The sequence below is a fragment of the Callorhinus ursinus genome, unplaced genomic scaffold, assembly GCF_003265705.2.
Source record: "Callorhinus ursinus isolate GAN/ISIS: 27379988/994484 unplaced genomic scaffold, GSC_fseal_2.0 scaffold109, whole genome shotgun sequence".
In the NCBI taxonomy this organism is placed as follows: domain Eukaryota; kingdom Metazoa; phylum Chordata; class Mammalia; order Carnivora; family Otariidae; genus Callorhinus; species Callorhinus ursinus.
This window is the reverse complement of record NW_027397171.1, coordinates 1-18297: the sequence shown is the minus strand read 5'-3', so window position 1 is coordinate 18297 and position 18297 is coordinate 1. Positions and strand designations below refer to the sequence as shown.

Sequence of the window (18297 nt, the reverse complement as noted above, 5' to 3'; positions counted from 1 at the left end):
GTTAATAAACTTGTTTGTTTTTCTCTTGTTACTGTCTTTTATTACAGGGATTTCAACTGACAACTCAGAATGATAGAGGGAAAATTATTCTTCAATCCCTAAACTAGCCCTCATCTTAAAACCTTTGAGTAGCTCCCCATTTCAGGCAAGACAAACCTAAAGTCCTTAAAATGGCCTATGAGACCCCATATGACCTATACCCCATGTAATCTATTACTCTCTCCCTAGCTCATTCTGTTCTATCATCCCCAATGAACCTCCTTGCTCTTCCTAATTAATAACTTTCTGGAAGAAGCACCAAGCCCACTAAATAGTTTCATTAGTGAATTCTGTCAAGCAGTTAAAGACCAATTCCTCACAATCTATTGAAACTAGAAGCAGAGGGAACACTTCCTAACTTTCTACTATATCTAATACCAAAACCATTTAAAGACATTACAAGAAAAACACTACAGACCAAGCTGTCTCATGAACATAGATGCAAAAATCTTTAACAAAATATTAACAAATCCAATGGTATATAAAAAGAATTATATACAACAACCAAGTGGAATTTATTCCAGACATGCAAGAGTGGTTCAACATTTGGAAATCAGTTAACATAATCCACCAATATAATCAACAGGCTAAAAAAGCAAAATCGTAATCATTTGATTCAGAGAAAGCATTTGACAAAATCCAAGAGCTGTTTGTGATAAAAACTCTCAATAAACTAGTAGTAGATGGAAACTTTCTCTACTTGATAAAGAACATCTACAGAAAACAACCCACCTGCCTACCCAGCAAACCACAGCTAACTCCATACTTATAAATGAGAAGCTGAATATTTTCCTCAAGATTAGAAAATGGATAAAGCTGTCCTCTCTCACTACTACTTCACATCATGCTGGAAGTCCTAACTAGGACAGTAAGACAAAAATAAATGAAAGGAAAGGAAGAAATAAAGCTGTCTCTATTCACATATAAACTTTCTCTGTAGAAAATCCCAAAGACCAAAAAACAAAAATCCCCTGGAGCAAGCAATTATAGCAGTGTTGCAGGTTACAAGGTCAGTATCTGAAAGTCAAAGAGAAAATACTTAGGTATAAACTTGACAAAATAGGTATAGGATTTGTATGCAGAAAATTACAAAACACTGATGAAATAATTCAAAGAAATCTAAACATATGGAGAGATATTCTATGTTCATGTATTGGAAGACTCAGAATTGTTAAGATGTCAGTTCTTCCCAACTTGATCCGTTGACTCAACATAACTCTCAGAAATCACAGCAAGCTGTTTTGTAGATATTGACAAACTAATTCTAACATTTATATGGGAAGGGAAAGACGTAGAATAACCAACACAATATTGAAAAAAGGACAAAGTTAGGAGATTCACACTATAATTTTAAGTTTTGCTATAAAACTACTGTAGTCAAGATGGCATAGGTCAGTGGAAATAGACACATAGGTCAGTGGAATAGAATAGAGCCCAGAAATAGACTCAAAACAAATATAGTCAGCTAATTTATGACAGAGGTGCAAAGGCAATTCAATGGAGAAAGGATAGCTTTTTTTCAGCAAATGATGTTGGCACAATTAGATGTTTATATGCAAGAAAATCACCTTGTATCTTTCACAAAATTAACTCAAAATGGATCATAGACCTAAATGTAAAATCCAAAACTATAAAACTTCTAAAAGAAAACATGGAGAAATTCTACATGACCTTGAATTTAGTGGTTATATTTTAGACAACAACCAAAAGCATAATCCATGAAAAATAAGTTGGAATTTATTAAATTATGTTCACTGCTTGAACATAAACAGTAAGTGCCAAGAGCTGACCAGGACCAGACCGAGGCCTTATCTCAACTGGGGGCCCATGAACTGACTTCGCACTTGGTTCATTAACTTCCTGCACCCTTCAGTTACCTTGTTTGTTGTGTGGCTTGTCTTCCTTCCTGCCTTGTGTGCTGTGTAAAGAAGCCAAGTTTATTCACATGGTGAATTGTCACTGAGTTTGGAATCCAGAACCTGCTTTATAATTGTGATTTAACTTTGCCTTATGATTGAATAAAGCTGACATTGTGGAAAGACACAACTCGTATGTGTGCCTTCATAGCGTGCTCATGACCCTGGTTCTCCAGCCCTTCTAGCAATTTTATGAATTACCCAACACTCTCTTATTAAATTCTATTTCTGCTTAATTAAGCAGCATTGATTTCTGTTTCTTTGCAACTAAGAAAGCTGATGCATACAAAGATCTTTCGAGAGATAGAAAATTCGGATTTGAGTGGTCCAATGTTGTCATTGCTTCTCTGTCCCATGCAGTGTTGCTTACATTGGTCCTTACAAGCTCCAGCAAAGTTTTCTGATCTCTGTCTCATAAGAAAAAAGTAAAAAACACAAGCGTAACTTGTAGATGGTCTTCTCATCATAAAGAAATAGGACAAATGTTTATAGTGGGATTTTTTTTAAAAAAATCTTTTTATTTCTGCCTGTTAATTATTACGTATATGAAAATGATTGAGCATTTTATTTATTTGCTTTTTTCCCCCCTTTTTACCAACTTTGAGGAGATGTTTTGGATAGTATGACTTAAACTATAGGACATATGGCATATGGAGAAAGGCACTTTGCATGGCTCTGGGCAACACAATGGACCCAGAAAACACTCACTGTTAAATCAACTATGAGTTCCAAATCAAAGATCACAAAGGCACATGTTATCAATTGCTGGTATGGTGGCTTCTCATATAGGCAACTCTAAATAACAGCACAGATTTTTAATTTAATTAATTAAATTTTATTTAAAAAAATATTTATTTGACAGAGAAAGCACAAGCAGGAGCAACAGGCAGAGGAAGAAGCAGGCGCCCCGCTGATCCAGGAGCCTGATATGGGGCTTGATCCCAGGACCCTGGGATCATGACCTGAGTGGAAGGCAGACGCTTAACCAACTGAGCCACCCTGGCACCCCAATTTATTTTAGAGAGAGCACGAGCAGAGGGAGGGGCAGATGTGGATGGAGAGAGAGAATCTCAAGCACACTCTGCAGAGTGTGGAGCCTGATGTGGGGCTCAATCTCATAACCCTGAGATCATCACCTGAGCCAAAACCGATAGTTGGATGCTTAACTGACTGAGCCACCGAGGTGTCCCAGGTTTTTAATTTTAAAAACGGGATTAGTAGTCTTCTGGGCAATTCTTTGTAGACCATGATAAGATTTATATATACAAGGAAATATAAATGCTACTTTTTACACAAGGGAATAAAGACAGGTTATAGGAAATACACACAATATAATCATAAAACATGACTAAATATAAAAAACATTAGGGTGAGAAATAACCCAACCCCTCTTTCCCACCAATCCCTCATTTGGACCTTTCACCCATTAATTTACTCGATACATTTACTCACACACACCATGCTCCTTCTTACCTACAAGGCTTCCTCGTGGGTTTGGAATAGTCTCATTGTTTCTGTGTAATAATCACCTATATCCAGGATCCAGATTAAGTGAGGCTTTTTTCTCAAAGCTTTACTTGACCTCTTATACCCTCCCCGATATCTTTTCTCTTTAACCTCTCATTGCAGTTATGATTTGAACCTTTTATTACGTTGTAGTTTTCTTCTCTACTGTTTTTCATGCATGGCGACGTGGTTACATCACTTCTGTCTACTCCAGGAGGACAGGCCTGCAGGGGTGCTCTATTCACTCCCCATGGTAGGTTTCTGTGTTGTCCTGAGCCATCTGGGAGTTCTTAACGATGTATTCAAATGTTGATTTCATGTTCCTTCTGTATTTTCAGGAACTTGTTTGCCCACAACAATAATTATCTTCAGGAGCTCAAATAGATAGGGCCTGTGATAAGGTAGCAAATTTAGGTCATTGCCAAGTTTAGTTAGTTATTTGGTAACAGCTTTGTAACTATGACTAGAATGAAAATGATGACCTGATGAGGATTTGTCTCCTGTTGAACGCCTTTCAGTCAGTACAAATCACTGGGAGAAGGTTTTGGTCTGGCCCACAGCCTTCTTTAATGCCCCCTTCAGCTCACTGTTCCTTAGACTGTATATGAAGGGATTCAACATAGGAGCTACGACCATGAAGACTACTGATGTGGCTGAGTCTTTTTCAGATGAATGGTTGGATGAGGGGCTCATATAGACTCCTGTAATTGCGCCATAGAAAAGAATGACCAAGGCAAGGTGAGATCCACAGGTGGAGAAAGCCTTGAGTTTTCCTTGGGTGGAAGGGATTTTAATCACAGCAGAGATGATGAGGCTATAGGATGCCATGATACACCCTGAAGGTACCATGAAGATCAGCCCCACTGCAGCCAGAACTATGAACTGATTGATACTGGTGTCAGAACAGGAGAGGGGGAGGAGAGAGTTGATATCACAGAAGAAATGGTGGATTATGTTGTTAGAGCAGAAGTGCAGACGGGTGAGCATAAGGGTGTGCAAGAGGGGATTCAAAGTGGCAAGGACCCAAGACACAGACACCAGAGAGGCACAAAGGAGCTGAGTCATAATGGTGGAGTAGTGCAAAGGGTGACAGATGGCCACATAGCGGTCATATGCCATTACTGTGAGAAGGAAATTGTCCACGTTGGCAAACATCATACAGAAATACATCTGAGCCAGGCAGCCAGGATAGGAGATGGTCTGAGTCTGTGCTTGGATGTTCAGCAGCATCTTGGGGATGGTAGATGAAGGAAGGCAGAGGTCTACCACAGACAGATTGGCAAGGAAAAAATACATAGGTGTGTGGAGGCGGCGATCTGAGACAATAGCCAACAAGATGAGCAAGTTTCCAAACAGCCCTGTTAAGTAGAGACACAGGAAAAGTACGAAGAGGAGAGCCTGTCGCTCTGGCCAACTTGAGAAGCCCAAGAGGAGAAATTCGGACACACTGGTTTGGTTTCCTTTTTCCATTGCATGGATATATCTGCATGAAAACAAGAGGATGAAATATTTTTGACAAAAAATTTTTTTCCCTTTTTATTTTTTATCTATTCACCTAGTCTTGTCTCATTTACTAAATATTTTCTTTAGGCCATCCTGCCTCCTCTCTGGTATTCTGTCCTGAGCTTCACTGACCGTGGGTATGTCCTTCCATTTCATCAGTCTACTTTTTATTTATCCTCCCTTACTGGAACGGCACCTCACCAGAGCGTCCAAGGGGTCTCTATACCACTTCCCTCTTCCTACCTGTGATGTCTGTAGTGGCTCTTGCACCTTCTGCACTTTGTGTGGCTGCCTGGCTGCCAGTTGTGTGTTGGAACATGTCCATGAGTCTGACACACTAAGTGACTCTAAGCCAAACTTTGAGATTTAAAGGAGAAAAATTTTCCAGGTGTTTATCCAACATCCTATGAACCATGCTGCTTGGAAACCAGTCAGACATTTACCATTTAGGATTTATAAGAAGAAGATAAACCATCTTAGCTTTTTAAGATTCAAAAGAAAAATACAGTAACATGCTTGACAAGTATAAAAAATTAAGCCTCTCAAAAATAATTTACATGAAGACTATGAGCAACTTAGGAAAATACTTAAAAACAAGTTAAAAAGTTATGTAACACATGTAGTTATATAATATGTGTAGATAAAGAACACAGAGAAAGTTATATCAAATTAGGGTGCAGATTTACAAGATTCCCTTTTAATTTTTTTTTGTATTATTTTAACTAACTACAAAAAAAGGGTTCAAGTTTTTAAGGTATCATGATTAGTTTGGGTGCTGCATATCTTGGTGTTGTAGAAAACACAATGCAATGGAAGAGTTTCTGAAACTTGGATCAGGATGTGGATGAAAAATACTACCCTGGAAAACAATTAAGACAAACATTCACATCCACAGATGAGATAGTTGCCCGAGAACAGAGGGCTCCCTGAGAGATAGAAAAGGTCTTGGAGAATGTGGGCTCTGGTTGGCCCAGTTGGAACCAGACCCCTTCACTTGTGGCCTGGGTGACCAAGGCACTTAACCACCCCAAATCTCAGAATCTTAGTTCTCCCCTGTATGATAATGGCACCTGCCTTATTGTGAAAATGAAATGAGTCAATGTGTGCAAAACTCTCAGCAAAGAATGATTACTTAATAAATGCAAGCTGCTGGTGACCAAGCCAGAACTGGGTAAGGTCAGGGTTCTTTCCCAGTCTCCACAGTGGCTGTTGTAAATCTTCCTTCCTGAACCCCCAGCATGTCCCTTCACAGCACTTCTCTTATGTTCATAGAGAAAACAGAACCATGGTCAGATGGATGTGCTCAACTTCCTGCCACCAATGCAGGAAACTTATCTGCATCTCTACTCATGATTCCTTCTCTCCTTTCCTCCTGTTCCACATCTCCAGAGCCTCAGCTGCTCCTTTTTTTTTTTTTATAGGTAAACTCCACCCCCAATGTGGGGCTCAAACTCACAACTCCAAAATCAAGAGTCACCAGCTCTACTGACTGAGCCAGGCAGGTGCCCACAGCTCCTCCTTTCTGTAACCTACGTGTTCTCCTGCTCTGTGGACTCTGACTTTCAGCTGAAGTCTCTCCCATTTTTGGCTTCCCTTTCCAGATCCATATCTACCTCTGGGATTCCTCCTGATTCTCTCCCCACTGCACAACCCCTCACGTACTTCATTTCTTCATAGCCACATGCCAATCTGCTGCTGCCTCAGGCACTCCAATGAATTGTTCTTTGGAGTCTTTTGAAAAACCCGATGTTCACTTCTTAGTCCTTATGTTTTTAGACTTCCTAGAATTCTTTTCTTGAGAAACTCTTCCTTGGATTTATTTTCAGATTTTCTCAAATCTGGCCATTCATTTTCAGTTGCCTTTGCACTCCCTTTGAGAGTGTCAGCGCACTCCATTTGACAGCCCGTAAAATGTAGTCATTCCTCTGTTTTGTTTTTGTTGCTGTTGTTGTTGCTGTTGCTTTTGTCTTATGCTTTCTTTTCTTTTCATCCAACACATATTCCTGTATGATTCTATTCACTCTCATGTCTTTAATTCTATCTATATGCCACTCTCTTCTAAATTATTTCTCTAGTGCAATTCTCTCTCATATTCAGACTCCTATTCCCAATGCTCTCTGGATGTTTCTACTTGGATGTCACAGACATCTTATGTCTAATACTTCCCAAACTGAATCCATCATATTCTTCTCCCTGCTCAAAGAGCGTTACTCCCTCCATGTGCCCTTTATCAATGAACAGCACCACAGTTTGTCCAGTTGTTCAAGAAAAGAAAACTTGGGAGTCAGCCCAGGACTTCTCCCTCTCCTTTACCTGTACATCCAATCAATCATTAAGCCCTGCTGATGTTATTTTTGGGGATTCAGAATATTATTATTAAACAAATAGGTTTTTAACATCTACTACAACTAAAGCACTGTTTTGGGCATTGGGAAATAGCAGTGAATAGAGAGGCATGGTCTCTCCCCTTGAGGAGCTTTAAACCAAAGCCAGAAACTTTAGAGTTATCCTTGACTCATCCAGTTCATGACCAAGCCATGTTGATATTCTGACTTTTCTCACACCCATACTGCTTTTCTTTGTTCTTAATTATACTATGTCAGACTCTCATCTCTTGTGGATACTTGCAATAACCTTCACATTGATCTTCCTTCCCAGGAAGGAAGGAAAGAAGACTGTAGACTTCCCCTTTCAATCCTCCTTCATACTTCCTAAAGAATTATTCTTCTAAAACAAGAATTTCCCTCCTTCCCTTCTTAAAAATTTCCAATAGTTTTCAGGTGCCTTCCACCCAAATTCCAATTCTTTATCTTGGCATACAAGGTTCTTCATTATCCCTTTCTTGCCTGTCTAGTCTTATCTCTTGCTGTGACTGATTTCTCACCCTTAGAATTTCCTGACACACATTGAAACTTTATGTCTCTCTGGCTTTTCTCAGTTTGAAATCCTCTGAACACCTTACCTAAAGCTTCCCTCGAGACATTCTCTATAGCATTGCCCTGCTTTTTGTCTTCATATGACTCACCACCACCTGGAATTTTCTTGTTTCCATAAAGTAATTTATTTATTTTCTGATATGCATCAATAAAATGTAAGGTCCATAAGAGCAGGAAACTTGTCCTTTTTTTAAAACCAATATATGTGTGGAATATTGCCTGACAATACAGCAGACACACAGATCAATATGTATTTGTTGAATACATAAATATGCCTCTAAGAGACTCAGGAAGCTTTTTCTTAGATAGCAATGTGTGTCTTCAGTGTATACTTTATAGCGACTTTAAGTCTAGTCTATATAGCATTTGAGAATACATATATAGATATAAATATTTATATATTTGTTTTTGTTTTGCTTTCATGACTCTTCCTGGCCTGCAGTTTATTTTGGAGAGCATATATACTGTATCTTATTCATCTTTGCATAGGGAAACCCAATTTTACAAACAATGATTTATATTTGCCTGTGAAGACAGACTGGTTTTTTGGGTGGAGTGAGCTGCATGCCAGAGTATGCCAGACACACCATCTGGGGTTCTAGTCTTGGTTCTCATAGCCCCACTGTCTTGTATCTTAGCCAAAGCAGTGGAGAGTCTGGTGACAGAAACTGAAGGAAATGGAGGAACTCTGTTGGGTTATTTTTCCAGTGATCAAATAACAGAAGTGTGAAAGGCATTCTACACACAAATTTGAATGAGCCCTGGATTCTCTGGATGTGAAGTGCACGCCTTTCTCCACTTTACACATATGTTGTAGAATGCCTCTCTGCCTTGACAGTTGCTATGAGTGTGTAGATCCTGCACTTCCACTTAAAGAGAAACTCCCAAGAGAAAACAGCCCCTGTAGTCTTCTTTCTTCTTCCATCAAAGTCTCTTTGCTGACACTCCAGGAGCTTTGGAGATAACGGGGGAAATGGCCAGGTGAAGTGGCTTAGTTCTTGGACAGAGGAGATATAAAAATTTAGAACTTGGGCTCTTGCCACTTTATGCTATGTGGACTGAATAACAGGAAATCTGCCTGCACAGAGGGAAGATTAAAGTAGATTTTCAGGAAAAGGGGAGAGTCACATAGCATTCTACTTCAGCTCTGACTCCTTTGTTAATTGCTTTGTCCATCTAAAAGGATATCCCCTACTTATTTTCTCCTCTCACCTTTGCACCTTTAACCTTCCTGACCTAGCAATTCTTCCTAAACTCAGTTCTGAAGACACAGATTTCTTCTCTTTTTTCCTAGCTTGGGCCACGTTCATGCCCATTGGCATTTCGGTCGTCATTTACCCAACTCTTTCAACTGCTAATACATATCTTTCTAGTATTCTCTCATTTTGGCCCAAGCCTATTGTTAACTGTTATCCTAAGCTCTTTATATGATTCTGTTAAAGAACTGATCTGAATATTGAAAAATTCATTTACAGAGAATGTACAAAAGAAATATTCCAGAAAACAAGTACTCTGGAGGGAACAGAAAGAGCTTTTCAATAATCTATAGGAGACATAAAGAAGGAGTTATGGGCATGTGAAAATACTCTGGGTGTGTAACCATAGGTTTTATTGATTTCATCAGTGCATGAGGGTGGGGCAGTGGTAACACTAAAGACCTCTCCCCTCCACTTTTCTATCAACCAAATGATTTCATTCTAGAAACATTATAAAACAATGGAAATTGCATGAAACCAGCTGAGTAAATTCTGAAATTGTGTAAAAATAATAAAATTTTCACAAAGAAAAACTATAAAGACAAGGCTTACCACTATCAAGTACTTGATGCCACACTAAATGTTCTCATAGTTTGCTAATCCTCATAACACCTCTATAATATAGGTCACATATCCTCATTAGAGAGACACTGAGTGTTAGCAGAGCCAGGACCTGAGTTAATTGTTTTGAAATCTCGTCCACTTTTCACTAAGCCACTACTGAATCTAGGATTTAACACCTTCACAGGGAGGGCTTCCAGTTATTAATCAATTCATTCATTCAGTCCACAAATGGTATTAGGCACTACTATATGTTAGACAATGCCTGGTGGCCTTGAGTAGAACCTGAGTTTGTCTTACTTATCTAAAGACTTGCTTCCGGGGCACCTGGGTGGCTCAGTCAGTTAAGTGTCTGCCTTTGGCTTGGGTCATGATCTCAGGGTCCTGGGATTGAGCCCCACATCAGGCTCCCTGCTCAGCAGGGAGCCTGCTTCTCCCTCTGCCTCTGCTGTTCCCCCTGCTTGTGTTCTCTCTTTCTGTAGCTCTGTCAAATAAATAAATAATATATATATATATTTTTTAAAGAGTTGCTTCCTCCATTCTTCTCAGATCTGCTCACTTTCCAGCACACTTACCAGATCCTCATATCAGGAATCTTCTGAGAAGAGACTTTAGCTTCTAAGTCTCAAGGGTAATGGGAAAATTTTTAAAAAGGGAATGTTGCCCCTCCTCCAGGATGTACAAGGTTGAGGGATGGGATGCTTCTTGCGGCAGATGTATCCAGTGTGGTGAGAGTTGGAGTGACCTCAGGATTCTCCAGCACTGGAGTTTATAGCTTCTTTGCAGTGCTTGAGAACCCAATCTTGCCAGGCTTCCTCAACTCCGGTAACAATTACTTTATCCCCTTTGTGGGTTTCCCAATTGCAACCCTAGGGATAATGTACCTGGCAGATAATCCTCCAGGGAGATTCAAGGAATTAAAAGGTCTAGAAATTGTTCCAGGCTCCCAGGAAGGTTTGTAACACATGTCACCCCCTTCACCTTCCAAGAGGCTCCAAAACAACAAATATCAAACATTACACCAAAAACAAATAACCTTTTCCAGTATGAGTTGACTTATTCTCTAAATATAGGATTTATCTTCCCTGATTGCAGCACTCTGTCAACAACACCATCCTTGGGCTTCTGAATTGATTTATCAATGTTGCCTGAGATAAGAGGGCCCATTTTTGGGGCAAAGAAGATGAGACAATGGGCATATGGTCAGGATTCACTGGTTTTATCATGAACTCCATCCCACAAAGCACTCAGCCTGATCTAACAGTGAAATAGCTTTGTAAAGCCTCAGCTAATATGTCAGCCTGGGGATAACACCCAGAAGTTTGGGGATGCCATATTTCAGGATGGTATATATGCATGGAAAAATAACCATCTATGGTAGTGTGTCCCCAGTGCTACAACCTATGTGTCTAGATGCCAAAGGTTGTGCATATGTTAGCTTTTTCTATATAACAAACCATTCTAAAACTTAGAAGCTTAAAACACCAACCATTGTTTATCTCACAATTATATGAGTCAGCAATTTGGGCTAGGCTCAGCTGGGTAGTTCTTCTGGCCTTGGCTAAACTCATTCAAATGCCTGCAGGTAGCATCTGGGTTCATTTAGGGCTTAGTGTTCTAGAATGGCCATACTGGGATGACACCTGTCTGCTCAATGTGATCTCTCATCCTCCAGAAGGATGGCCCAGGTTGTTCATATGGTAGGGGCAGATTTGTGAGAGAGTAAAACCATGAAAGGCATCTTGAAGTCTAGGTTTAAAACTGGCACAATGTCACTTCTACTGCATTCTGTTGGCCAATGCAAGTCACAAGACCAACCCAATTTCAAAGGATGGGGAAAGAATCTGCCTCTTGGTGGAAGAGCTTCAAAGTCACATGGCAAAAAGACATAGATTCAGGAAGGAGAGCAAAATTGTGGGCAGTTTTGCAATCAACCAAAGATGAAAGTAGGATCCATCCATCTATCTATCTATCTATCTATCTATCTATCTATCTATCATCTATAACATATCTATATATATGTGAAATATATATATATACACATATTATATATTAAATGTATATATATACATACATATATAAAAATGTGTGTGTGTATATATGTGTATATATATATATTTTTTTTTTTTTACCATTTCTCCAAATGATATGGTTTTAGAGTTTGTGTTTTTCATCCCTCTACCTCTAGGTCAGCCATATTTGATTCTAAGGAAGAGAATGTTTCCATGAGGAAACACAAGAGGGGTTTCACTGAACTTGAAGCTATGACTACCTTATGGCCTCTTTGGGATCCTCATGCCACTAGACCAGTAAGTGAAGAAAGGGGTTATGATACTGGTGGAGGACGATTGACCTTGATTATCATGTAGATGACTGTGTAGATCATGGGGATGCTACACATAAGGTAGGAAATGAGTATATCTGGAGCCTGGGTGTGAATGTGGAATTGCAGCAGCCATGATTATATAAGAGGAAGACAAGTAATGGTATAGTTCCCTTAAGGATAAATGTCTGGACCACCATTCCAGGCAAACAACACAGGCTAAACTGACAGCTGAGGATAAATCAAATCTACTTTTGGTCAAAAGCTTCCGAACAGCTTACAGCAGTGAGATTGTAGCATTTTTATTAAATCTCTCTCTCTTTTTAAAGATTTTATTTTTAAGTAATCTCTACACCCAGAGTGAGGCTGGAACCCACAACCATGAGATCACCTACTGAGCCAGTCTGGTGCTCTGCTAAATCTCTTGCACTAAGAGTTTATAAAGATCATTGGGTGCCTGGGTGGCTCAGTCGGTTAAGCATCTGACTCTTGATCAGTAGGCCCAGTGTGGAGCCTACTTAAAAAAAAAAAAAGATTTTATAGAGATTGTGCTGGCAGCCACCTTGCAGGGGACCCTGTTTGCTTGGACACAAAGGGATCTTAATGTTGTCAGGGGTGGACTGTTTCAGGAACCTTTTGAGTACCACCTGAGATCTTCGGGGCCTCACATTTTTCTAATTTCAACCACTGCTGCAGTAGTTAGCTCTGTGAGCTCTATTTTTATTTGGGTGCCACTTGACAATGCCTCAGCTTGGGCCTCTACAGCTCCTCTAATACTCCAACACTCTGGTAGAGGATAGGGAGACTGCTTAGTTAGTACTGCATGGAATGAAATTTGACCAATGGGGAATGGAGCTGATGGGTAAATATTTCTCCTTTCTTTCTTCTTGGGATATCTCCTAAGACCTGTTTCAGGGGAGTACATGTGACCAAGCATCCAGTTACTCACACTGGTGGCACACTTGATGACAAGCCCACTTTTCTTCCCTGTTCTGCTCCCCTTCTTTTACTCCTGATGCTGTATCACATTCTGCACTAAGTACTTGCACACAGGCCTTTGTTTCAAGTTCTGTTTTCCGCGAAAGCCCCGGCTGAGATGCAGAATCTGGGGGCCTATAGAAATGATCTTGATTATAAACAGGGATTTTGGCGTTATTGCATGTCATAGACATTTGCAGTCATAAGGGGGAGATCTCACGGGGAGAGATTTTAGAGAAGGAAGACCAAGGTTTGAGGCACTTCAACATTTAATGATTGGCCAGTGGAGGGTTGGAGTCTAAATGCAGTTGGGAGGAAAATCCAGAGAAATCAGTGGAAAACTCATTAGGTAAATTAAAGGATAAGCTGCCATAACAAAAGACCCTGAAAATGTAGTGGCTTAAAGAAGGTCCTTTCTGTGCTTCCACCTCCACCTCTGTCTCCGTCTCTCTCTCAGCCTTGCTCTCAGGCAGTGGTGTAACTGGTCAACATCTGTGGAACATTTCTGCTCCATTTTCTTTTTTTTTCTTAATATTTTATTTATTTATTTGACAGAGAGAGACACACAGAGAGAGGGAACACAAGCAGGGGGAGTGGGAGAGGGAGAAGCAGGCTTCCTGCCGAGCAGGGAGCCCGATGTGGGGCTCGATCCCAGGACCCTGGGATCATGACCTGAGCCGAAGGCAGACGCTTGATGACTGAGCCACCCAGGCGCCCCTGCTCCATTTTGTTCTAAGTGGCTCCCAGTATTGGAGGATTTGCCAAGATCTGTTCGTGTCCCAAAAGGGAGGCTTTCAGGCAACTCCTTGATGTAGGCTGATTGGAAGTTGGCCCATCGGACAGCAGCTTTTAAAGTTTATAAACATACCTCTTTCAAGGGAAGATGGCATGTCTGGCTCCTCCCTCTGTGCTGCTGGTGGGGAATTGTCTTTGTTTTGCTACTGTCCTGTCAAACCTAGGAACACAAGCCCCACTGGCCACCAGAGCACAGCCTCCGAGGAATGTGTCCCCCAGGCAGCAGCCACAACAGCTGAGTGTCAGACGTGTGCACAAGCTCCTTTCACAGAGGCCCACAGGGCACGGCGAAGACGGTGCTTGTCGGCCTCCAGGCCTTTGGAAAGGCTTGCAATTGGCCCCGAGGTGGGCGTTCATTTAGAACCACCCCCTCCCACTCCAGTGCGGCTATGAAGATCTGAAAATTGGCTTCTTTCGTAGAATATCTGGATGTTTCAGTTTGCTGCGCTGGGGGCAGGCCCAGCCAGTTAGGAACTGTTTCTGTTCGCTTCAGCCCTGTGGGACCCAGGAGTGTAAACCCACTAGGGCTCTGCTGGGAGGGGCGTGGGTGCCTCCTTATTCCTCCCCACAGAACCCTCACTGACGGCAGTGGGGTGGTGTGGCCACATTACTCCTGGGTGCTGATGACATTTGTGCATCTCCACCAGGCTGCCATGAAATCACATCAGCTTGGACTTGGCGGGGTGGGAAAGGGGCCACAGGCTTTTCTGGAATACAGCGGTTAGTGTCCAAAAGTTTTTTGCTTTTCTAAGTCCTTTGGCTAGAGAGACAAGGTCTTGATGCTTTTCTTTGGTCTGTGCCCATTGGCGTTCCTGTTGCTTCTCCAGCACCCAGTCAGTGCTGTCATATGGAAGAGGGCAGCTCAGGGAACACAGCACAGTGTTGTTCCTCAGGCCCCGAGGCCTCGAGCCTGTGTGCCTCCTACTCTTCCACGGTGTTCCTATGTTGTGTGATACACAGTGTCCAAGATTTTCGGCTCTACTTTTCAAAGCACATGTTCTGCCATTGTAAAGATGACCCCTAATAGGAGTTAAAAGGCTCTCCTATTGGACTGTCTGATGCTTGCCTCCATGCACGAGGGTGGCCAGCTCTGGCCCAGATGTGCTTGCACATGGGGAAGGCTGGTGGGCACTTTTAAGTTCCTGCAAATGAAAAGGACAATCATTTCCAGCTCATTAGACCTAATCATGGAAGCAGAGTATGAAGTAATGGTGCTATTGGTATTTGGTTGAAAATGCTAGTCCGGTGTCCTGTTTCTTCAGATTTCTTAGCTAGTGTACCACGTGTTGGTATTCTGGGTCAGATAAATCACATTTCTCCTGCAACAAACACTTGGGAATAATTCAGATCTATTGACTTAATAATTCCACTTTAGAGCAACTTTAGAGCAATTTTATTTTTTAAGATTTTATTTATTAATTTGAGAGAGAGAGAGAGAGAGAGAGTATGCACGAGCAGGGGGGAGGGGCAGAGAGAAGGGAGAAACAGGCTCGCCGCTGAGCAGGGAGCCCAATGCGAGGCTTGATTCCAGGATCCTGGAATCATGAAATCATGACCTGAGCCAAAGGCAGATGTTTAACTGACTGAGCCACCCAGGCGCCCCCACAAGGCATTTAATTAGACAACTAAGCTTTTAGATATATGTTTCGTAGATATATATTGCTCCTTATTGTTACTTCATTTTTTTATATGAAAAGTCTATTCCAATTAACAAAACAATTTTATTTCATATATATAAACACTTATTTTGTCCCTGATGAAACCCTCCATTTCTTCATTTGTATTCAAATTACCTTCTCTCTTCTTCTGGGATATGGCTATCAATTTTTGATTTTTTATTATCTGATATATTAATTAACTGCTCAAACAAAACTGTGTTGGATATCCATTATGTGCAGAGCACTGACAGAGGATCTGGGACGATAAAGGCAATGAATTCCCACCTCTCTTTCCTCCTTCCAGTAAGACCCAGAACTTCTCCTTGGATTGAATTTGCCCAGTAATTATTCAGTTTTTATTTGTTTGTTTTAAGTAATCTCTCTGTCCAATGTGGGGCTTGAAGTCATAACTCTGAGATCAGGAGTTGCATGCTCTACCAGCTGAGCCAACCAAGTGCACCCAGGTTTTTGTTTTTGTTTTTTCTTTTTAAATCCTTGCTGTCTTTATGTAGGTTCAGCAATTCTAGTCCAACATACCATGTGGAGACAGATTTGGCTCAAATTGGACTGAGAAAGACAAATACCATATGATCTCAGTTATATGTGGAATCTCAAAAACAAAACAAATAAATAAAACTAAAAGCAGAATCACACCTAAAAATACAGAGAACAAACTGATGGTTTCCAGGGTGAAGGGGTTTGGGAGGGTTAGCAAAATAGGTGAAGGGGAGTGGGAGGTACAGGCTTCCAGTTATGGAATGAATAAGTAAAGATAATAAAAGGCATAGCACGGGGAATATGATCAGTGACATTGTAATAACATTGTATGGTGGTTGTATGGTGACGGAGGGCAGCTACACTTGTGAGCATAATGTATAGATAAATTGAGTCACTATGTTGTACACGTGAAACTAATGTCCCATTATGTGTCAACTCTACTCAAATAAAAACATTAAAAAAAGAAGTTACAACTTTCTAAGTTAGAAAGAATTTTAGGAGGTTTTTCTGTAAATCCCCTCAATTTCTGGACAAAGCATCAGTACAGAGAAGGTAGGGGCTTTTCCTTATATCACACAGCTATTACATGGGAAACTGTATCTTCCATCATGAATTCTGAGTTTAAACCTGGATCAGGATATGGAGCTTGAGGGCAGCCTGAGACAGGACAGCATATCGTGAGTGACTATAGGGGAATTATCAGGGTAACCGGGATGCCAGTCTTGGTGACTGCGAGGTCAGTTGATCCCTTTCTTAGAAGTGGAGAAGCCAAAAGGAAAAGCTCCTGTTTTGGGTTGAATCATGCCCCCCCAAAAGATATGTTCATGTCCCAACAGCTGGTGTATGTGAATGTGACTTTATTTGAAAATAGAGTCTTTGCAGATGTAATCGAATTTAAATGAGGTCATTCATGATGAAGGTGGGCTTTGATCCAGAATGTTCAGTGTCCTCATGAGAAGGGAAAACAGAGACACAGACACAGAATACAGGGAGAACGCCAGGTGACCACGGAGACAAAGGCTGGAGCAACAACGAATCTGTCTGCCAGAGGGTGCCAAGGATCGGGCATCATGGCTCAGCTCATTAGACATCTGAGGCTTCATCTCAGCTCAGGTCATGATCTCAGGGAGGTGAGATCGAGCCCCACATAGGCTCTGTGCTGGGCATGGCTCTTCCTTAAGATTCTCTCCCTCTCCCTCTGTTCCTCCCCCCCACCAAAAAAAACAAAGAAAGAAAGAAAAAACAAAACAAACACTAAGGATTGCTGACAATGCCAGAAGCTAAGAGAAGGGCATAGAACACATTCTCCTTTAGAACCTTCCGAGAGAGGGTGTCCTGCATGACAGCTGACTTTGGACTCGCCTCCAGAACCGTGAGAGAATAGTGTCTTGTTTAAGTCCACAGTGAGTGGTACTTTTTATGTCAGCCCCAGGAAATGAATACAGCCACCTTTGGTGGGGGAGACATATTAATTGTAAATATCCATGTAGCTATGTCAGGACTGACAATGGGCAGTGTAAGATTTTACTTGGGAAGGGACTCCGAGCCTGATACCCTTTGACAATTATTCTTTGGTGGTTCAGTTGAAGTACCATCATTTTTAAAGGGGGAAATGGCTAAAAAGAGAACTAAAGGTAAAGTACATAGAGTTTTAAAAGAATCAGAATAGTAATGGTTGCTGCCAAGTGAGTATATCTAGGCTGAATAGTTTCATGAAGACCATTTCAAGCTGAGAGTGGCCGATAACATGGCTCGATGCCGGGTGACGGGGAAAATGCACTGTAGAAAAAGTGTGACTTCAGTCAGAACTACTAGTTCTTTGCATTTACATTGTGCTTTCTAATTTATTAGGAGTTTTCACATTCTCTATATTATTTATTTCCCATAGCACCAAGAGTCAACATTATCAACATTGTCACTGTCTTCAGAGACCATTATATACAAGTGAGCACACTCTGGAATAGGGAGGTTAAATTCTTTTCTTGAAATGTCACAGTTTTAAATGATGGGGCCAAAATGTAGACCTAGACATACAGACTCCAAAATTATGTTCTTTCCATTGGACTTTGGGATATTTTTAAATTGCTTTTAATAAGCCCCTACTCTTACCAGGTAGAGACTAACGGTTACCAAAAGTCAGTGATCAACTGTTCTTAATGTTTTAGTCAGCATGCTGAGCATTCAAAGATCTCCTCACTGTGATTATAAACTTTATGCTTATAATTTATAATGTTAAGGTGTTAATAATGTAGAGAACTTAATTACACAAGAATTATAGGGTTGGTCCCCAAATGGCCAAACTTAAAAGAATTTTAATGTATGAAAATA

The 18297-nt window shown here is 40.9% G+C and overlaps 1 protein-coding gene across 1 annotated transcript; it reads right to left on the bottom strand.

Moving 5' to 3' along the window:
- Positions 1-3951: 3951 nt before the first annotated feature.
- On the bottom strand, positions 3952-4934 carry LOC112813460 (putative olfactory receptor 1F12P). The gene has a single exon (XM_025858505.2). It carries the CDS (start codon positions 4929-4931, stop codon positions 3990-3992), a length of 942 nt encoding a protein of 313 aa, XP_025714290.1. The 5' UTR covers positions 4932-4934; the 3' UTR covers positions 3952-3989.
- Positions 4935-18297: the final 13363 nt, after the last annotated feature.

Bases quoted from the DNA above. Each gene is read 5' to 3' on its own strand.
- LOC112813460 (XM_025858505.2), bottom strand. From the start codon at position 4,931: ATGGAAAAAGGAAACCAAACCAGTGTGTCCGAATTTCTCCTCTTGGGC.